At 40.2% G+C, this 22936-nt stretch overlaps 2 protein-coding genes across 5 annotated transcripts in view; both read left to right on the forward strand.

Moving 5' to 3' along the window:
* The window catches only part of LOC105882445 (glia maturation factor beta), a 902793-nt gene that overhangs the window by 838499 nt on the left and 41358 nt on the right, over nucleotides 1-22936 (forward strand). The window lies entirely within an intron of this gene.
* Nucleotides 1-22936, forward strand: part of FRMPD4 (FERM and PDZ domain containing 4) — a 539531-nt gene that overhangs the window by 499744 nt on the left and 16851 nt on the right. For all 4 annotated transcript variants that reach the window (XM_012784824.3, XM_075999302.1, XM_012784823.2 and 1 more), the window contains 5 exons: nucleotides 2976-3083; nucleotides 7253-7384; nucleotides 11873-11992; nucleotides 19260-19396; nucleotides 21749-21875. In XM_012784824.3, the coding sequence (XP_012640278.1) occupies nucleotides 2976-3083; nucleotides 7253-7384; nucleotides 11873-11992; nucleotides 19260-19396; nucleotides 21749-21875 (624 nt within the window). The remainder of the gene's footprint in view (nucleotides 1-2975; nucleotides 3084-7252; nucleotides 7385-11872; nucleotides 11993-19259; nucleotides 19397-21748; nucleotides 21876-22936) is intronic.

Here is a 22936-nt window from a genome sequence, read left to right on the forward strand (position 1 = left end):
GATCTCCATATATAGATCTTGATAAAAATCATGATTGCTCAGGCACTTAATTTCTCTTCACTATGAATAATGCAAAACATCAAAAGGATGTTTTATTTTCAACTTTTTCAAAAAAAAATCTGGTATAGCGTTTTTTCCTTTCTAGAAAGCTGTCATCCAGGGCTCTAATTTTGGGAGTGCTTTTGGAATGCCATAGTTTGTTGTTAAGGTTTGGTATTGCTGCTGCTGTTTAAATAAATTCACAAGATTAAAATCTCATCCACTATATGTTTGTTATTGGTCACAAACTCTTCTCTAGATTGGTCCTGGACCTGTATTTGAAGATGTACTCCTGTACATCCTGGGCAAGGCACCCATGGCCCGAGTGCTGTCTAACTAAAACTTACTGATTTGGGGCTGCCCCACGTGGGGTCCAGGCAGTTGGCTGGCCTATCTGTTCAACTGTCATGATGCTGTGGGAAAGTGCCTCAGGCTGTCACCAGGCTGCCCCACGAGCATGGTCTGTTCTGTTCACCTCAGTGGATCCCTGTCATGCTGGGTTACTATGAATTATTGATTCGCACAAGTCTGTCCCAATTGAGAGGTGGAAGTTTCTAGGCACAGAAGAATCAACATGCCACAAAAGGTCATCTGCAACTTACCTTTTGTGCCCAGAGCTTCCAAGCATGGGCAGAACAGGCAGTTCATGCATCTTTAGAGAAAATATGATTCGACAAGCTACTGTAGCAGTGGCAGTTTGTCCCTGGGTATAGCAGGGCTCACGTGAGGCAGCAGACATGTGAGGACAGCTCTGAGGGCTGATCATCCCCTGCAGCCTCTCTGCCTCGCTGCAGGCCTGTGGATGGCAGGGACATTCAGTCACATGTGTGCCCCTCAGCCTTTGTGGCTGTCTTCATTTACTGAGTGCCATTCTTCTGGACTTGGATCCAGACTCATTCAATGAATTAGGTGCAGGAAAGTTACATGGGAAGTCCACGGGAGCAGAAAAGAGGGGGAGAAAATTCTGGAAAGCAATAGAAAGTCAAAGGCAGGGAGTCCATTATGGAAATATTTAGGGATTGAATTCTCTCAGACTAACTGTAAGGGTTTGGCAAATCCTTGAATATCTCATCTTCATTTCCCTCATCTGCAAAACAAGGGATGTATGATTTCCTGATTGCCGAGTTCCACTCTACTCCTGCGCCTTTATTACCAACCACATGGAAATAGCTCAGTTCACACCCAGGATTCATGAAACTCATTCAGACATGCTCTCTTCCTCCCTCCTTCCTTCCTGTCATCTCTCACTACTTCCAATTACAGAAAAAATCCAAAGGAATATATTTATTGTTTACTTTTGGTCATGGTTCAAGCTTGGATCTTTTTTTGAGTTATTTCTAAATTATGATGTGATCATTATATACTTAATGTTTTCACTCTTTTGCCATACTAAGCCATTCCTCATATTGTCCCTTTGAGCTTGAGGACCATTCCTAAATGGACTAAAAAAAGGTTCACAAAATAACTTTGCCCCTGAAGCTGAGTGATGCTGGTGACTCACAGGCATGGCTGGCACCAGGCACCAAGAGCATCGCCCATCAAGCACTGTCATTGCTGCTCTGCATTCTGCTCAAGATGTCCTGCTCAGCTAACGTCTGGGCTGATAGTTCCAAATGTCAAAGCCTAATTACAAAGGAATGATTTCTATAATCATGTTTTTCAGTGGGGAATCTTGAGGGTTTGGGGGTTTTTTTATTTTATTTTTATATTTTTTTTTCAATTTTATTTCAAGAAAATATAAAAGTATGGACATTTTGGTTACATGTTATATCTTTGCCTCTCCCTAGCAAGGGTTAGAGGTATGTCCTTCCCCTCCACAATGCTCACCACATCCCTCAGATGTGGGACTACCCCCCCACTCCCCGAATCCCTGGTGAACACCACCACCCTTTGAGCACCGTAGCGTTAATCAGTCAGTACCAATTTGATGGCGAGTACATGTGGAGCCCATTTTTCTGATCTTGTGTCACCTCACTTTGGATAATGGGCTTAAGCTTAATCCAGGATAATATGAGCGGTGCTAGCTTGCTGTCATTTCTTAGAATTGAGTAATATTCCATTGTAAACATATACTAAATTTTAATAATCCACGCATGAATTGACAGACACTTGAGTTGTTTCCATGTCCTTTCAATAGTGAATTGTGCTGCCATAAACATTCGGGTGCAGATGTCTTTATAATAGAATGTCTTATGCTCTTTTGGGTAGATGCCTAATAATGCTATTGCTGTGTCAAATTGAATTTCTATTTTTAGCTCTTTCAAGTATCTCCAAATTGTTTTCCACAGAGGTTGCACTAATTTGCAGTCCCACCAATGTAAGAGTGTTCCTGTCTCTCCGCATCCTCGCCAGCATTTGTTGTTTTGAGATTTCTTGATATATTTTTATTTTATTTTTAATTTTTAATGTTTTTATTTCAGCATATTACAGGGGTACAAGTGTTTAGGACACATATATTGCCTTTGCCCCACCTGAATCAGAGCTATAAGTGTGTCCATCACCCCGTGTGCGCTACACCCATTAGGGGTGAATATACCCATTGCCCCCTCCCCATTCCCACCTGCCTGACACTCGATGAATGTTATTACTATATGTGCACTTAAGTGTTGGTCAGTTAATACCAAATTTGATGGTGAGTACATGTGGTGCTTGTTTTATTTTTTTAAAAAAAACAACACTCATCTGATTTTCTGATGAGAAAAATGTCTTTTATTTGAATCACCTGAGTCATTTGTAGCTGGAAAAGAATTTTGTTATGAACAACTTAACTCAGATATCATCAAAGGAACACCTTGGTTGGCTTTAGAGAGTTTGAATGTTTTTAAGTTGAGATTAGCATAAACTATAGAGATGTGCTTCTACTGCAAAGAGGAGAATTCTAATTTGACTGACTTAACCACCCCCCCATCTTTTTTTTTTTTCTTTTGGTTAAACAGGAAACTGTTAAGGACAACTCACTTCTTTTTATGCCAAATGTTTTGAAAGTCTATCTGGAAAATGGACAGACCAAATCATTTCGCTTTGACTGCAGCACCTCCATAAAGGTAGGATGACCTGCTATAGTCTGTCCCTGGACTCTGCCATGTACATCAAGACACACTTTGAGCCATTTTGTAGCAGTACCTTCTTTCAGAACTATCCCTTTATTTCTGTAATTTTATTGGTTGCTTCCATAGAAGGTAGTGTATGAATACTTAAAAACAAACCAAAACAACAACAGAAAAATTAAACGAAAAAGGTACTGCTGGTTTTTTCCCCTTGGAGTTGCAAAATGCTATCAGCAAAGAAACACTAAGGCTAGTCATTTTAATGCAACTACAGATTAATTAAAATAGTGTGACTGTCACCAAGAAGGCTTGGCACCCTGCCCAAAGCCAGCATGATTTCTCAGCAACATCAGCTGCCCAGAAGATTAAGATGTTAGCTTTTAATTGAATATCCATTACTTTTGTATGCAGCAAGAACAAGGGGTAGCATAATGTGAAGGTAACATTTACTTTGAATTGCTGTAACCAATTTCATGGAAATGTGCATCAAAAGGCAGAAATGAGGTATGCTTCTTAGAAGGGGTGGAAAGGAAGAGTCACAAAGTAATTCTATTCTTTCAGAGCCACAGGTGAGTTTTACATAATAGGCATCATAGCAAGGGCATATGGTTTTTTCCCCCCATGCTTCCTTACTGGAAAAGAAAAGTACAGAGTCTCTTTTTTTATTGGACAAAAGTGTGTTCAGAAATTGATTGCTCCCTAATGCTTCATCAGCCTAAAATAGGCTTTATTCAAATGGCACAATAAAAAAGATTTTTATGGAGGTAAAAAAGTACCTGGTGATGATCTGTACAATAATCTATCAAGAGAATATCAGCTCTGTGTTAAAAATGTCTATCAATAGTCAACCCCTAATTCTCATTTTTTAAGTTAATCAGCACAGACTTCATGTGTGGAAGTGTTTCTGCAGAGGCCCACTCACTAGGCATTCTTATTGTCCTGACACCAGCAAGCAGCTTGTTTTGAATTGCTATATGTATGTGGTGATTTAGTAGATTGATGTCAGAGCATTAAATCCTCCTTAAATCATTCTAGGTGAAATATTAACTTCCTTCATAGAAGACTGTGAATTTTAAATGGTGATGACTGGAAAAGTTCTTTTCCTTTTTTCCTATTCAATACCAATTTCTGGTGAGATGTTAATGTAATTAATGACCAATTAACCCAGAGGTAGGCCAACTTTTTCTTCAAAGGGTAAAATAATAAATATTTTAGGCTTTGTAGGCTATTTGATCTCTGTTTCAACTGCTCAACTCTGTCATTATATCATGAAAGCAGCTGTAGACAGGTGGGTTTGGGAAGTCCATAAGATAACCCTCAGATTCAAGAATTCATTTGAAGAACTCACAGAAGTCAGCAATTTGTTATATGTATAGTTGCAGTATATTATAGCAAAAGGATACAGAATGGAATTAGCAATGGGAAAAGGTACAAAGGCAGGGCACAGGAGGGATCAGGAGGAGAGCTTCCAAGTGTCCTCTCCTAGTGGATTTCTGCAGACAGTGCTTAATCCTCCCAGAAATGATGTGTGACCATTTGCACACAGCACTGCCAACTAGGGAGGCTCACCTGAGCCTTGGTGTCCATAGTTCTTATTGGGGGCTTACCACATAGACACTGGTAACCACCCACATGGCTGCCCTTAGTCTCCAGCCCTTCCAGAGTTCAAGCTGATACCACATGGCCCAAGGTTCCTGTCATAAATCAATTGTTAGCATAGACTATCTTATATGCCCCAAGGCCCCCAGGTAAACAAAACCACTCCTATCAGGGAAGATATTCCAAGAGTTTAGAGGTTATTTTCCAAGAGTGGGAGCAAAGGGTCAAATCTTTCTTTAGGCAAGGTCAATTCGTTACTGCACAGACAATATGTAAACAAATGGGCATGACCAGGTTTGACCCACAGGTCATAGTTTGCAGACTGCTGAACTAACCCATAGAGCTACGTTATTACAACTCTCTGACACCATGGCCTTGTTCTGTGTTAGCAACTGGTCAGCTCCTTACCACTGGCCTCCATAACCCACCTGAAGATATAAAGACTTGAATGTATTTCTTAACAGTAAATCTAAATTTAAGAAATCCCTGTTGTTAATTCCCTCTGGCCTCTTTATTATAGGAACCTACACTAGACTAAGTTTGATTTCCCCAAGGATTGTAGATGACAATGAAAAGACAGAGAGCAATGCAAAGAGTTCACATCGAATTCAAGTTATCTTATCTCGTACCTAACAGCCTCATTATCACAATAGACACTGGCTGGTAGGTGTAAAATAAAAATAGTATAGTTTTGAAAGGAATATGACACTGTTTGATAAAAATTTCCAAAATTCTTGCTACAGAGTTACAATAGAGAAAACTATTGCTATCGATTTTTTGGTGTCCTCCCAGGTGATTAAGGAAAATATTCTATAAACTACATGTTGCCACACAAAGGCTGTTTTTGTTTTCTCTTTTCTGGTCCTTGAGTGAAAATGATAAAACAGAGAAACTTTTTTTGAAATTCAACAGAGTCAAGGAATTTCTGTTGAATGATTTTGGGGGGAGCAGGTAGATGTGGGAATCTTTGATTTAATAGGACCTGAAGAAATTGAAAAAGGACCACAGAGAAGGATCAAAATATCAGAAAGGTCAGGAAAAGAAAACTCTATGTATGGCAGGGTTTCTCTTTCTTGGCACTACTGAGATTTTGGGATCAGATTATTCTTTGCTGTGGGGCTGTTCTGTGCGTTGCAAGATATTTAGCAGTATCCCTGGCCTCTAAACACTCCATGCCAGTAGCATCCCCAATTCTGCAACAACCAAAAATGTCTCCAGAAATTTCCAAATGTTGCCATGGGATAAAACTTCCCCAGGTTGAGAACCACTGCTCTACAGAATTTTTAGCATCTGAGTGTAAATTACCTTGAAGAGTGATCACTTATTAGTTTTCAGGTACATCCAAAAAGTAAAGGTTGAGGAATTAGTTTTGCATTGCAGTAAATCTGTGTGTTTGTCCATGGAACACTTTTCTGATCATAGGTGCTTAATCCTATAAAAGATTTCTGAGAAAGCTTGCTCATTGTACCTTCCCTAGAGATGTAAAATAAAAGCTAATATATGTACATTATAGTGCCCTAATTCTGTGCCAACACAACCCTTTGTGTTGTAATCAATGCTTTCTACGTATGAACTCATTTAATCCTTATTTCCATTCCAAGACATGCTTTATTATTATCCCAAGTTTACACATAGAGAAATTAAGATACTTAGAGATTAAATAACTTGCCTAAAGCTGCATAGCTAATAAGCAGTGGAGCTAGGATTCAAAGCCAGACTGTTTCCAGAGCCCCCTTCCTTACCACTGCCACACTGCTCTTCAGAAGGGTAGACCAGGGGTCAGCAAACGTTTTTTATAAAAGGCAGAGAGCAAATATTCTAGGTTTCACAGGCCACATAGTATCTGTTGCGACCACTCTGCTGATGCAGCACACAAGCGACCATAGACTCTAGATCAGACATCCTCAAACTATGGCCCGGGCTGCCTAGCACATTTATCCGGCCCTCCAGGTGTTTTTGCCGCCGCTGCCTGTCCTGCTTAGCAGCTGACTCGTCCCGGGCCCACAGTGCGCACTCTCCAACGGTCTCAGGGACAGTGAACTGGCCCCCTGTTTAAAAAGTTTGAGGACCCCTGCTCTATATAAACAGAGGGACATGACTGTGTCCCAATGAAACTTTATTTACAAAAACAGGTGGTAAGCTAGATCTGGCGTGCTGGCCATATTTTGCCAACCCTTAGGGTAGACCACTTTCAGAGCTAATTTAATTGCTACCCCATTTAGAAGAAAGGAGAACTGAACTGACTGTGCTATATAATCTATCGATAACATTACTATTCTAAGACCTTACATAAGTAAGCTCCTCCTCTAGCTACTTACCTTGTTAACTCTCTGTTTTGAAGTCCATAAAAATTTGGGGTGGTTGAGAAGGCCAGGAAAAGGGCAAGAGAAGAAAGACCTCATTTCTGTATCTTTTTGGATCTTTGGAGTATTAAATTTTAGAATTGACCAAAGGTACAAAACTTCAAGATCTGAAGTCTACATGTGTAACATTTTTCTGGCCATGCTAGACTCCACCAGAGGGTGGCCTCAGTTTTTATCTCATCATGTCAATGTTTCCTCTGTAAGGATGTCATCTTAACCCTTCAAGAGAAGCTCTCCATCAAAGGCATCGAACACTTCTCCCTCATGCTGGAGCAGAGGACGGAAGGGGCCGGAACGAAGCTGCTCTTGCTTCATGAACAGGAGACTCTAACTCAGGTCTGTGAAATTTCACCCCCAGGTGTGGAGGCTGCTGGCAAGAGCAGAGGTTGCCCAGTTCCAGACTTCTCCCTCCCTCTAATGCTTTAAATGTATTAATTGCATCCCAGGGTATCCTCACAAAAGGGAGTGCTGGCCTTCATAATGGATTTTACACCCGAAGTTGATGTTTCTCTTTCTGCCAATCTTTCACAGACAGTCGGTTGGTCTCATAACTAGATTTGTCATTCAAAGACTCAGCAGCTACGCACTGGGAATATAGCTCTGTAGAATCATAGTTTATGTTATTGCAATGACTTGTTCGCCTGTTTTGGCCATTAATCTTTTGAAACCATTAAAAAGAAATAGCTCCGGAGATTATTTAAATTAATCCAAAATCATATTTAGTTGTTTTAAATTCTGGGTACATACTTAAGACTATTTTTGGAAGCCTGAAATCCCTGCCCCAGTCCTGCTCGCTATAAATATATGATCCACCAATGTGTCCCAGTTCTTGGTTACCAAGATGCCACCCCCATCTGTTCTCTGGGGAGACAAGCGGGCTGCTTGGCTGCTGAATTCAGTGCGGCACCCTGGCTTTTTTTGTGTGATTCCACACAAGCAGAGTCTTTATTGAATATATAAGAGATTTCAACAAATTCCTCTTCCATAGAAGAGTTCAGAGCTGAGAGAACTTCAGGGAGAGGGGCATGAGGGGACACCAGGAGGAGAAACATCAAGACACCACCAGTTGGATAGAGTGGCAGAAAGTGTCTTTGCACTAAAGCGCTTCTTGGTTGTTGTACAGTTAAAAGCTGGTGTCTTGCACATCAGTCCCGCGGGTATCTCGGATTCTCTTGATCCAGTTCAATTCGATGTAATGAATTAGTGAGCAAGGTGCCATTTGTGTTGATTTATATTCCTCTGTCTACACTTGACCTATCATTTCTATCAAGTTTAAATCTACCTATAGCTATTTTCAATCACTTCTACTGATTGGTTAACGTGCGCCAAAACACTCTCGGAACTAGATGACTTATTTTATGCTTCGTTACAAGGGAACAACCCCTGATATACAGAACCCCTCATGTGAAAGGTCAGTGTCTGGGTCTGAGTTCCCCTAGAAGCAGAACTTAAGGATTTGAATGCACGTGGTTTGTTTGGAACGAGATCTCAGGAAATACTGGCAGAGGAATGGGGAAGGGAGATGGGAAAAATTGGGGGGCCAATGAAGGATATGTCATCAAGGCAGTTTCCACTGTAGGCAACTGGAGCTCTGTCCTACTGGAGGGCACTGGGTGACAATGTGGAACACACTGCAGAGTTATCCCACAAAGTTGGGAGAGCTGGGGCATCTGTCCACCAACATGCTGTCTGTTATTGGTGTGGGCAGCCCCCTGGTGACTCAGGGTTTTTTTCCCTGTGCTGTCAGCTGGTCACGGGTATTTGCAATAAATGGCCTTCAGCTTGTAGCAGTAAATGCCAAAGGCACATGGGCCGACAGCCAGTTACTATGAGTCTAACAAAAACCCCCACAACCTTTTGATCTTTCCAGTTATACCTTCTCTCTAAACTTTTATCTGCTACATAGCCTTTATGGGAAAGCTTCGTGCTGATTTAGTTGGACAAAGATTCTTTAAAAGTCTCTTCTGGTGCTAGGTAACCTAAATTTTTCATTCTAATTTCTAAATTTCTTTTAAAATGTTAGAAGGGGCCGGGCACGGCGGCTCATGCCTGTAATCCTAGCACTCTGTAAGGCCAAGGTGGGAGGATGGCTCAAGGTCAGGAGTTCGAGACCAGCCTGAGCAAGAGTGAGACCCCATCTCTACTAAAAATAGAAAGAAATTAATTGGCCAACTAAAAATATATAGAAAAAGGCCGGGCGTGGTGGCTCACGCCTGTAATCCTAGCACTTTGGGAGGCCGAGGCGGGCAGATTGCTCAAGGTCAGGAGTTCGAAACCAGCCTGAACGAGACCCCGTCTCTACCAAAAATAGAAATAAATTAATTGACCAACTAAAATATATATATACAAAAAATTAGCCGGGCATGGTGGCGCATGCCTGTAGTCCCAGCTACTCGGGAGGCTGAGGCAGTAGGATCGCTGAGCCGCGGAGATTGAGGTTGCTGTGAGCCAGGCTGACGCCACGGCACTCACTCTAGCCTGGGCAACAAAGTGAGACTCTGTCTCAAAAAATATATATATATATAGAAAAAATTAGCCAGGCATGGTGGTGCATGCCTGTAGTCCCAGCTACTTGGGAGGCTGAGGCAGGAGGATCACTTGAACCCAGGAGTTTGAGGTTGCTGTGAGCTAGGCTGATTGATGCCATGGCACTCTAGCCTGGGCAACAGAGTGAGACTCTGTCTAAAAAAAAAAAAAAAAATGTTAGAAGGAAACAAAAAACTTCTAACAGTGATTCTTACCTTATCTTTTCTTTCTTTTATTAGAATCAGAACTAAAAGTCAAGTGCTAAAACTCAAGCACTGTATCTAGAAAAGAAAATTGATTACGTATCCTGAAACAAACTCACTATATGCCTTTGAAATCAATGCATATGAAAGAATCAATTACTAAAATATTTATAGGCATGATGAAAAGGGAAGTAAATATGAGAAATTATAATTTGTCTAATAACAAAAATCATCTTAAAACATTTAATTTTGATGGAAACTCCCAAAGGAACTTTTAAGCAACTCTACCTGAATTTTTGGCAGTTTGATGTTAAATGTATGCCTAGAAAATACTACTGTCTATTTACATACTGCTTAAAGTTTTTAAGAAATTGTTTCTGTTTGTTTGTTTTAGAGAGTATTATTCCTATGGACTGCCATTTCTAATGACTCTAAAGCACCTTTCTACATGACATTAATTTGTTTCCCAAAACTAGTGTATCCTACTGACATTAAAAGTGGACCCAAGATGGCTTATGGAAAATTCAGGAAAGATAGATTCTAGCCAATAATTAAAGCAGTGGGAAATATGATGATTCCTGACTTTCTAACATGAGAGCAGGCCTTTAGCAAAATAGCCCGTGAAGCCACTGTGAATCACAGCAGGGCTGACCAACACTCCAGGCCTCTGAGATTCCCCTGTTTCCTTCTTCCTCGTTTGCTTTCCCATTAGTCAGCGATGAGCAGCCTAGAGCCCTAAGTGTCACAATTCCGCTCAGCTTTCTAATCATGCCCATGGCCAGGAAGCTGGCGTGACTACTTTTCAGTATGCCCAGATATTTAAAAGTCTTTTCCCATTGGTATTCTTCTAGTCAACAAAGATAGCAATGTAAACTGTAAACACACACACACACGTGCTATAAGACTTAAAGCTATTTTTATTTTGAATTTTTTAATTGCAGCTCACAAATATTTTTATTTTGCCAGATTTGTCCGCTGCTTAAAAGCAGTTACTCTCAACTGTGTTGGTGCATGCTGCATGATTTTTGTTTTGTTTTGTTGACCCGTTTATGGGAAATCAATAGATTTTGCCTTCTTTCTTGTAGTCCAATGTTTTTTCAGTCATTCAACTGTTTATTAAGTACTTACTATTATTATTGCTTATTAATTGATTTCCCTTTGTTGCAAAAGGAATTAAGAAATTAACATCTAGTAGTTGACACATACTGTGCTGGATAAAAGGAAAACAAACCATGATCCGTGGTCCTTAACACTGAAGAACCTGTGGTATATTCTAAGCTCCTTTGAACAATTTGAACAGTGTCACGCTATGAGAAATTTGGGGTAGCCTAGAAATTTATAGAATCCAGATGTAGTGCATGGGCCAAAACTTCTGTCTTCCTACTTTCCAATGTGATGTCCTCCAAGGTTGACACTATTTGTGCTTTCATTGCTACAATCAGTCTGGAGTCGAATTTAGAAAAAACAAAAAAGGCACAGTCATATACAATAATAAACTGTGGTGGACAATCTCCATCTTTGGATCCTATTGTACTCCCCATCCTAGATTTGGTGTGCTGTCACTAGCAACAGCCAGCATCTGCTGAGCTTCTTCCGAGGACTGCCCTCAGACCACTAGAGCCTATCCTATCCACATCTGGAAATTCATCTTCCCTGGGACAGCCCTAAACCGATGACTTGTCATTGCTCCTTTGGCTCAGGTCTCGGTGGCAGCTCTTATGGTGTAACTGACATGCCAGGGTCCCCTGCCTGATCAGGCTGTGGCTACCCTCTGCTGGGCTTCCCTGAGATGGCATGTTTGCGTGGCTTCTCCTTCCCTGACCTGCTTCTCTCTGTCCCATACTGGCTTCTCCCAGGAGCACTTCCTTAATGAGTCCCTTGCACACAAACTCTCATCTTAGGATCTGCTCCTGGGAGTCCAAGGTAAGTTGCAAAGTTATGTGCCATTTTCAGGGAATGACTATCTGCAATAAATGTTAGGAACTTCCACTGCTTCTTTCCTTAGTGTCCAAAGAAAGTTGACTTTGCTTTACCATCCCTCAGCCATTTCTAGGCAGCACTGACGGATTCTTGTGTGATTGGTCTGCTCTTCTAGGTGACACAGAGGCCCAGCTCCCATAAGATGAGGTGTCTTTTCCGAATTAGCTTCGTCCCAAAGGATCCAATTGACCTTTTAAGGAGAGATCCAGTTGCTTTCGAGTATCTCTATGTTCAGGTATGTGAAAATTTTGGCATGTTTTATGTTAATGTCGTGGGATAAATTAACTTTAGGGTTTTGTTTTTTTTCTGACTTCTTTAATTTGGTATCTTCTTTCTCTTTGTTCCCCACCCCAAGATCAATGAGTTGTAAAATGGTTCTGTGGTGCTCTTTTTATTTTTACATTTGATTTTGAAATAATTTCATACTTCCAAAAAGTTGCAAGAGTAGTCATCTGTACCCTTCACTGGTTTCGCCAGTTGTTAACATTTTATCACATTGACTTTATGTTTAGTGTGTGCACATATTCTCTCTCTCCACACAAATACACACACACACATACATATATATAATTTTTTTTCTAAACTATATGAAGATCAGTTGCCCAAATCATGCTGGTTTGCTCCCTAAATACTTCAGTGTATATTTTCTAATAACAAAGACATTTTCTTACATAATCATTGTACAATTAACAAAATCAGGAAATTTAACAGTGATATATTTCCATTATCTCATCTGTAGTCCATATCCAAATTATGCCTATTGCCCCCCAAATGTCCTTTATATCAGGTTTTTTCTGGAACAAGATCCATTGCAGGATTCCATGTTGCATTTAGTTGTCGTGTCTCTTTAGTCTCCTTAAATCTAGAACAGTCCTCAGCCTTTCTTTGACTTTCATAACCTTGACAGTTTTGAGGAATACTGGTCAGCTGTTTTGTAGAAGTCTCTTTCTCAGTTTGGGTTTCTTTGATGTTTTCTCATAATTAGACTGAGGTCATACATTTTGGAAAGAACAACATGGGTGACTGCATCCTCAGTGTATCACCTCGGGAGGAACATGATGTCAGTTTATCCCCTTAATGACAAGGTGAACTTTGAGTCTTGGTTAATGCCATGTCCTCCAAATTTATCCATCCAAATGCTACTACTTTTCCTTTTGTAATCAATTAGTAATTTGTGAAGTCACTTTGTAACTCTTTTATTATCTTGTACCTCATCAAATTTTCACCTACTAGTTTTAGTACTGACTGATGATTCTTACCTGAATCCATTATTATTATGATGGTTGAAAATGATTATTTTTTCTAATTTAATTCATTATTCTTCATTTATTAATCGGCATGATACTATAAAGAAAGCATTTTCCCTTCTCCTTTATTTACTTATTATTCATTAATTTATTTGGTGCTTGAATTGTTCTGAAAAGTTGTGATATTCATATAATAGAATTATTAATTACAAGATGATAAAACTTTAAGAGACTAGTATCTTTTCTAGACTATCTATAGCTCATATCTGATTCTGGAATATAATTCCCAAACAAACAAAACTTGGAGGAATGAGGATTTGGAGCAATTTTTCCTAAAAGGGATTTATCCAATTTGATATTTAGATGTTCCTATATTTTTCTATAACTGCTTCCTATTACTCTCACTTAACATATAATCTATATATAGGTTATATAGATTAAATATAATATTATTTATAGATTAATTAATTATAGATTATATTAAATATAATCTATATATTTTTATATAAACAATTATATAAAATATAATCTCACTTCCAATATAATCACATTAAATAGTAAGAACTGACTTACCTAATGCTTAGGCATCTAGTAGTAGAACTACTCAAAGAGGTTGTAAACCTAAATGTAACCTCTCTCCCCCTACAAAAAGGAAAAAAGAAAAAGAAACAAAAGTGAAGGGAAAAGAAGGCATGCTCTCTTTGGCTGGGAATGGCTGTATAAGCCAAAGATTGCTGGCTCCATATATAAAATATAAAAAGCCAAAAAGTAGGAAAAAGATAATAAAAGGAACATTTGTTAACTCTGGGTAGTTGATAACACTGGTATTTATTTTACTGTTTTCAGTACTTTCTTGTATATTTCAAAGCTTTTGTAATCTTTAAAATTTAGGTGGGAAAAAAATGTAGGTAGAAGATGGAAGAAGGATGTAGACAAGATAGATGTCAGAGGTTAGGAATGGTGACATAAATTAAAGTGGCAATAAGCCCTGGAGATCAGAAATTAAATCAGAGAGGAAAGAGGCAGAACATACTAGAACATTCTAGCAGATGGGGGCACTCAAGGAGAGGCCAGTTAAACCTTCCTCCCCTGAGTGGTCTTTGGAAGAGACTATGGTGTTTACAGCTCAGTAAAATGCTTAATGTTCATGCAGATAATCCTACCTTATGTCAGTCATTAAAAAGTCAATTCCTGTTCGTTATACCTTGTTTATCAATTAAAGAATTGTAGAGAGTGCTTAATAATGTTTCCCACCCCAAACAGTGAAACTATCATGTTTTGGGTTTTTAATGTTAAAATTTGGTCACCTAGGCCCCTCACCTGTCAACAATATTTCCTGGTCCCCAACAGGCCAGGTAACCCTGATGTGACTGCATTAAACAAAGAGCCTGATTCTCAGCTAGTCTGTTACTGCATCTTCCCCGAATTCCTGCTGTCAACCAACCCAGAGCTTTGCTGCTATAGCTCAGCCCATGTGCAACCAGTGTTAGTTGCAAATAAATAGTTATAGGTGCTGGTCAGCCCATGGCTGTGAACAGTGATATGCATTTGCTAGTGGTTCTCTATAAATATAATATATACTCATCCCGCTAACGGGATGGTGTTTTAAAACTATTTTACTCTGCTTCTACATAAACACCACAAGTCCATTGCATCTATAAAAGAACAACATGGTTGCATTTGTCTTGGGGAGGGAAGACCCGTTAAGTAGAAAAGGAGTACTGCTAAACACAGTGCTGTTTTAGGTGAGTTTGCTCAAATCTAATGCAGTTTAGGGAGCTCTTTCTTATTCACAAGACACACCTTTTATACCTGTGAGATTGTCCTCAGAACAGGAAAACTTGTCTGGAAATCTTGCCCAGGGACTAGCAGAAAAGCACTGATCATGTTTCTGCTTTCCTGCCTTGGGTATTACATGGGTGGTGCATTAGCCATCTCTTCAAGGAGTAGCCGGAGTGGGGAATGGAAAGCCATGTATAGTAGGCAATAGATACCAAAATAAAGCTACTGTCATCTTATATATCCTCCACTGAAATCAGAAATGAAGATATCTTTGCCTCAGACCCTCTACTTTGAAATGTGTTGTATCACAGAATGCGCGGAGCTGTATGTCTAAAATAAAGTATCCATCTACTATAAGCCAACAGATCTGCAAATGGTACCTGTGTGCCCATGTTGATCTTAAGATACTGAAAAAAATGCACTAAAATTAGCCTAGACAACAAAAAACAATATGTATCACCTTACAAAGACAAAATCAATTTAACTTAGTGGGCTTCTAACGAGGACACTAGCCAATGACCAGATGAACCATGATGATGAAAACAGAGGTTTCAATTGTGATAATATCCATTAATCTCCTCGTCCCTAATGGGCCATGAGGTATTTTACAGATTTTAACATCTATATTAACAGTAAACTCTAATAATCCAGACTGTTGTAATTTATAATTATAATAGGCTATTCGGACATTTACCTGTGCACTGTTAAGAAAAAGATTGTTGCCGGGCGCGGTGGCTCACGCCTGTAATCCTAGCACTTTGGGAGGCTGAGGCGGGCGGATTGCTCAAGGTCAGGAGTTCGAAACCAGCGTAAGCAAGAGCAAGACCCCGTCTCTACTATAAATAGAAAGAAATTAATTGGCCAACTAATATATATATAAATTAGCCGGGCATGGTGGCGCATGCCTGTAGTCCCAGCTACTCGGGAGGCTGAGGCAGCAGGATTGCTTGAGCCCAGGAGTTTGAGGTTGCTGTGAGCTAGGCTGACGCCACGGCACTCACTCTAGCCTGGGCAACAAGCGAGACTCTGTCTCCAAAAAAAAAAAAAAAAAAAAAAAAAAAAGAAAAAGATTGTTACACCAATTAGTAAACAGAATAAGACCCAAGAGGCTCCAAATTGTTTTCAGATATTTTACTAGTATTGGTTTCCTTTTGAATATCTAATATGTTCATTGTAAATGAACTTTTTTGTAGGCCTAAAGTGGAGCCTGTTGGGGCCTATATTTAGCAAAACAGTGATTGCCATTTGCTTGTTTAACTGTATTTGAAGTAATGTAGTTGAGAGTAATAAAAGCATGATTAATACCAAATATACATATATATAACTCATTCTCCAGGATCAGTCTAAACTAATTATATAACGTAATTAAGTGACTAATCACCTTGTCAAAAAATTCACCCAGAAGTTTGGTTAAATACAGGGTAAAGCAAGGATGGGAAAAACAGTCTCAGCCACAACTCCTAGGAGACGTAATAGGGATGGCTCATCTTTATAAAGTGCATTCCTTTTTATGAATCATACTTACAGGTATCATGGCAACCTTGCAAGTTAGTTGTTAACTCTCAAGTTAGTTGTTGTTGCGAGTTAACCCATTTTTTAAGAGAAGAAAACTGAGATTCCAGAGAGATGAAATGCCATGTCCAAGGTCATTTTATTAGTAGTTGACAGAGCCTAGTATCAAATCTGGAGCTTTTGCCTCTAAATTCTATGCTCAAATCCTACTTCAATCCATCATGCAATAGCAGTCATTGAAGAAAGTGATTTATCAAAATGATTTATCAGAAAACTGATTCTTCAAGTGCCTGTACCTCACACTGTACCAATGGCTTCCTCATCCCCACCTCTCATGGGACTCTATCCTTTGGAGCCCATATGGACAACCAGAGCACATAGAAATGTAGGGGCAGAGGCAAAAGCTTCCCTTTTGCCCTTAGAGAGTTCATTGAAAAATCAACTCACAAAAGGCAGACTAATTGGGGAAAAGGCATATAAAATGTATTATTAACGTGTACATGCCAGCCTTCAGAATGAAGACCCACCCCTCAATGGGGTGTAGAAGCTTATATGCTGTCTTGAGGTTACAGAAAGAATGTGAGCTCAGAGCTTGGCTAAAAAGAGGTACTGGTAAATCAAGTTTTAGTGGCAAGACAGGTTACAGGAAGAAGGATAGGGGACTCATGTCTGGCAAAGGTGGTCTCGTTATGTAGATGAAACCTGCTGTGTAGTAGCCCTTAAGAAGAATAGATAGTAAATGTTTTGTTTAGACCTTTAAAGGTGTCAGATTGTTAATTAATCTTTCTTAGATCTGACCAAAAAGAGACCTGACTTCATCAATATAGGTTTTTCTGCAGATACAACTTTTCCCCATAAAAGACAGCTTTACAGGACTACTTTTTACTGGCTCTGTGACAACCATCTCAAAATATGTCAAAAACATTTTTTAGCATAAAATATAATTTAATTTCCTGCAGAAATAACTGGCAAACCCAAGACTGGCTAAACAAAATGGCAGCCTGGAATTGCTCTCAGAGGCTGCCCTAACTCAGAGCACCCTAACTCCTGTCTCCTGAAAGACCCACTTCCAGTAAGGGGTGCAGTGCAATGTAGATAGGTTTAAGATTTTAAGGAGAAGCTAAAGTGGAAGATTGTATTAGGGATGGACACAGGAGAGAATGTGACTTTACTCTTGGCAGTGAAGCAATGGGCTGAGATGTGAACACAGAGTGTACATGGCACAGCACCAGTCCAGCATGTATAAATACTGTATGCAGAAGCTGCCCAGAGGTACACGTTCCCATGTTAGAATATTCGATATAGGAAGCAATATAAATGTGCTTCTCTTGGAAAGGAGGCAAACAAATCCCGATATAGTTTTTCATTTGAAATCTTCTTGGGACAAGGCAAAGAATAAAGAAAAGAAGTAACAAAGGGGCTAAATATCATATTCTCTAGCCCAAGAATCCAGCTTCCCATAACAAAAATAAGTAAACACACATGTTGAATATGCCTGAGCGATGCTGTGCTTCCCAGCGGCTCTCCTGACCAGTGAGTGAGGACGCTACTCTAAAACCAATCTCTGGGCTTGTGCAGGACTTTACACTTGATAACACTCTCAGCCACTCTTTAATTTGATCCTCACAGCAAATCCTGTATGGTACATGTCCCCATTCTATAGATGAACAAACTAAGGCCGAGAGAGGTGGAATGACTCCCACAAAGTCATGCAATAGAAACAACAAAGCATTTGCCATGGAAATGAAGCGAGGAGTTTACTACCTACCCTTTACCCAGTGTACCAATGCACTGTGACAAAATGCTCACTGTGCATCTCATCGGATCCTTGAGCCACTCCAATGAGGTAATTAACATGAATCCCCATTGCACAGATCAGTAAACCAAAGCTGCAAGAGTTGAAGTAAATAGTCTAAAGTTATGTACAGGCCAGGCGCAGTGGCTCATGCCTGTAATCCTAGCTCTCTGGGAGGCCAAGGCAGGTGGATTGCTCGAGGTCAGGAGTTTGAAACCAACCTGAGCAAGAGCGAGACCCTATCTCTACCATAAATAGAAAGAAATTAATTGGCCAACTAATATACATAGAAAAAATAGCCGGGCATGGTGGCGCATGCCTGTAGTCCCAGCTACTCAGGAGGCTGAGGCAGCAGGATTGCTTGAGCCCAGGAGTTGGAGGTTGCTGTGAGCTAGGCTGACACCATGGCACTCACTCTAGCCTGGGCAACAAAGTGAGACTCTGTCTCAAATAAATAAATAAAGTTACGTACACAGGGGACCATTGCCAAAGCCAGGACACCAAAGCAGCAGGTGTGAGTCCAGAGCTGCTGCGCTTAAGCACCTTGCTAATGCTGCCTCCCTGAAGCTGCTCTGGATGGTGACAAGGATGAGAAGAGTGATGCTGGATGATGACAGTAGTTAACACGTGAGGGTGTCCCATCTTATCAGGTAGAGTGCTAAGGGCTTTACATTGTACACTCATGTAACACTCCCCACGCCCCTGTCAATAGGGAGCAATATTGTCCTTGCTTTGCAGAAAAGGAAACTGAGGCACAATTAAGGAACTCTCCCAAGGTCATGTCCCCTGTGAAGTGGAGGAACAAGTTTTGAACCCAGGACTCCAACCCTGACAGCATAACTCCAGAAGCCACATTATGCTATCAATACTTTGTGTGTTAGACTGCGGCACCTGTGTTTGGAAATTTCATACCTAAATTCCTAATTATTTTTACAAAAAGCTAAATATTTAAATAGCAGCTCGTCGATGAATGTTAAATGTTTTGTGTGGTCTCTGTGTTTGTGCGTGCGATTAAATACTGACTCGGTTCCAAGCAGCGCGGTGGAAACGTTTCCACATTTAGCCTCCTTGCCTGTGAAGTGAAGGTTGCAGCACTCCGGGGAAATGCGTGGCACCTGTTCCTCTCATTCTTTGACAAGCTGCGCCCCCTGCTGGTCTCTCTGCAGAGTTGTAACGACGTCGTTCAGGAGCGATTTGGGCCGGAGCTAAAATATGACATAGCCCTGCGGCTGGCCGCCTTACAAATGTACATCGCCACCGTCACCACCAAGCAAACGCAGAAAATCTCCCTCAAATACATCGAGTAAGTGTTGGCTCTCAGAGCCATTTCGGAGACCGAGATGGTGCCTACTTAACGCCCGGGGGTATTTTTGATCTTTTGTCTCTGCTTCCAAATTTGATCTTGTTTGTGGCAGGGTGTTGATTAACCAAAGGCAAAATGTATGAAGATCATGTTCATTTCTGGTAGAAGCGACCCATTTCTTACATAATCCATCTTCAGAGCACTGTGGTTAAAATAAGGGTCTGGTTCCCAGCCCAGCTTTGGTCTCAGTGCTTTTCATGCATTAACTTAATTCTCACAACATCCCTATGAGATTAGTAGGATTAGGGTTTCATTTTGTAGACAAACAAACTAAGGCACAGAATGATTAAATAACGTGCCCAAGTGACACAACTATTAACTGGGGACACAAAATTCAAACCTAGGCGGCAGGACTCCTCATTGTGCTATAGTGACGGGTTGAGGTACCTGTGTTTGGAAGCACATGTAATGCCTTGGATCCCGTCCCATGTACAAACTAATTAAAATCCCACTTTCCAAAGATGCTTCCTATGGGCTGCCTATAAAGGCTTTCTAAATTCCGCAATGCCAGGTTGATCCACCAGGGGGCAAAATGGCTTTTCTCAACAGATTCATGAGCCTAGGTTGCGGAACATTGGAGTTCCAACTTGCTGACTTCAATGCCACTCTTCCGGCAACTCTCAGTTCACTTGTCAATGCTTAGAGACAAATCCTCGTTCACGGTTTGAGAACCTCAGACCTTTGAGTCTTGGGCCACTCCTTCTCCCAGATGGTTTCTCCCTTTTTCTCTTGCCACACACATGCAGTGGCTGTAACCTGAGAGAGACTAAGCTCACAAAGAGATCTTGTGCTCAGCTGGACACATTCACACCCTCCCCCTTTCTGAAGCTCTTGGGGACAGGTGAAACTGGCTGCCATTTGAAAAGGTGGCCTGCACAACTTGAGATGATTTTCAGGCAATTAAAATGCATTTCTTTTCCTACTGTCTGTCCCCACATTTTACCAGGCTGAACATTGTACAGTTAAAAACCTCTCTGAGATAATTAGCTCAACTAAGAATTTTGTAGAGTCTACAATAATGTTTTCATTAATAAATTCCTTCTCCCAAAAAAATATTCATTGAGCATTTTATACAGTATTCACATTAGGACAGTAGAAAATACTAATATGTATAAGTTATAACCGTGATCATGGAGGAACTTGTGTTCTGATTATAAAGACAGGTATAAAGGTATGAAAAGCAATTATTTAAAAGAATGATACAACTAGAATTACAAGGTAGCCCATAAGGAGTACCAAATGATGGGTAAAGACAATAAGTACGAGTTGAGGAAGAAGAAGAAAACACAGTGATCATGAAAAATACCATCTTAACTGGTTCTTAAAAATAAGAACATGAACAGTCAAGTCAGGGGAGGTTGTCTTCCTACCCTTTTTTGGAGAAGACCTGCAGCAGGAGAAATAATCAGATTCTTCTTGAAGGTCTTTACATAATTTAGAAGATGCTGGTTGGGCACATAACAAGCGACAGGTTTCTAGGATAGGATTTCTATTCTAGGGTAGATTTTCTAGAATTCAAAATATGGAAGCTTCTTAGAATAGGGTTATAGTCATTGCTGAGGAAATGGGCTCTTGGCAAAAATATATTAACCTAGTCCTATTTGCTGTTGTTGTTTTCTTATATATGCACACCCATGGGTGATGTCTGCATCTCCCCATCAATACCAGACACACCTAAGAGTGATGAACCCCACCCTGATTCCACACCAGCAGCACCTCCCCCAAACCCCAAGCAAGAAATGTTGATGGAAGGAGTTAGACAGACATGAACTGGCTGGGGCAAAAGGGGACTGTGAGTGCCTAGAGAGAGAGGCATTAGGAGGGAGAAGAACAGAGGAGAAGGGTTTGGGGGCATGAAGGAGTTGCATCCATCCTTCTATGAGAAGAGAGAAAGATGGAGTGTTGGCAGACAGGGAGACAGGAGAATGGGAATAAACAAAGAGTTGGTAAGAAATTGGTGTTGGAAATTACAAACTCAGATATGTGAGTGAATTTTAAGAGACTCAGAAATGGATTGGACAGTGCCTCTTCAGCTTCCACTGGCCCCAAATGCCTCTTAGCATTCTCTCTAGAGAGTGAGGAATATGTTTCTTTTTCAATGCAAACACATGTATTAATGATCAAATAGCATGTTTCCTGGGTGTAAATTAAAAGTTACTTCCCTAATTGGGGGCTTGTCTCCATTCCCTGCCTTACCAAGAGTTCATTTGTTCCAATAAACATCAGAGCGCCATTTTGCCTTAGATAACTAATCACAAGAATGTGAAATTAAAGATATGTTCCTTATTGCAGAAAAGAATGGGGATTAGAGACTTTTCTACCCTCTGCTGTACTGCAAAGCATGAAAGAGAAGAACATAAAGAAAGCACTTTCACACCTTGTCAAAGCAAATCAAAACTTGGTACCACCGGGTAAAAAGGTATCACATTTGCATCTTAATAGAAAATTATAAAGAGAAAGGCTTGCATGCATTTTAAAAAATGTTTAAAATTAGCTCGTGAATAAAATACATTGTACCATATTTTCAGAAGCAGTAACACTGTATAACTTTTTTAAAACTATTAACATGTTTCTAAGACTAGTGAAAAATAAGTATTCATATGGAAACCTATTTATTTCTCACAAGTTATAGACTCCTTATTGTTAGGGGGAGGTATGTGTTTATGTGCCCATGCAGGAGAACCTTGCATAACTGCTGAGACCTTGTGAATGGGGGATAGAATTTCGAGATAAGTCTACATTTCCATCCTGCTCTTGCTTACCCCTCATACCAGCTTAAATGCACAGCAGCCAGCAAGGGGCCCACCAGGTCAAATGCCACATTAATTAAACCAGAGTTTCTCCATTGTGGCACTGTTGACATTTGGGAACAGATTGTTCTTTGTTGGGGGGTGGACAGGATTATCCTGTGCACTGTAGGATGTTTAGTGCCATCCCTGGTAGGGTGTTACTGGCATCCCACCAGATGCCAGTAGCGCCCACCTCTAATTGTGACAAATAAAAATGTCTCTAGACATTGCCAAATACGCTCTTGGGAACAAAGTCACGCCTATTAACAATCGTTGGATTAAATCCTACTTTTGGAGGGAAGATAACGTTATTTCTGTCATTCACCATCATTAGTGTTAAAATCTTTTGCTTTTCTTTTTGTTTTCATTAAGAAGGAAAAACACAAAGGACATTGAAAAATGTACTACTGGTCAGAAAAGAGAGGTATGGTTTATAGGTAATAAAAAGCAGAAGAGTCTAGGAACCAGAAAGAGAAGGAGCCTTAAAATATTGGACCTATAAAATTGGAAGCAGTCTGGCAACCCAAGAACATTTTCTAATTGATATTGGCTAGAGAAACTTGTGTACTCTAATACAAATCACTGTTTATGTGGATAATACTTTTGCCTTAGTATCTGATTTTAAGTCATTTTTACTGGCTAAAGCACACTTATTTCTATACCCTCCTCACCTCATGACTTTTTTTTTGTA

The sequence above is a fragment of the Microcebus murinus genome, chromosome X, assembly GCF_040939455.1.
Source record: "Microcebus murinus isolate Inina chromosome X, M.murinus_Inina_mat1.0, whole genome shotgun sequence".
Taxonomy (NCBI): Eukaryota; Metazoa; Chordata; class Mammalia; order Primates; family Cheirogaleidae; genus Microcebus; species Microcebus murinus.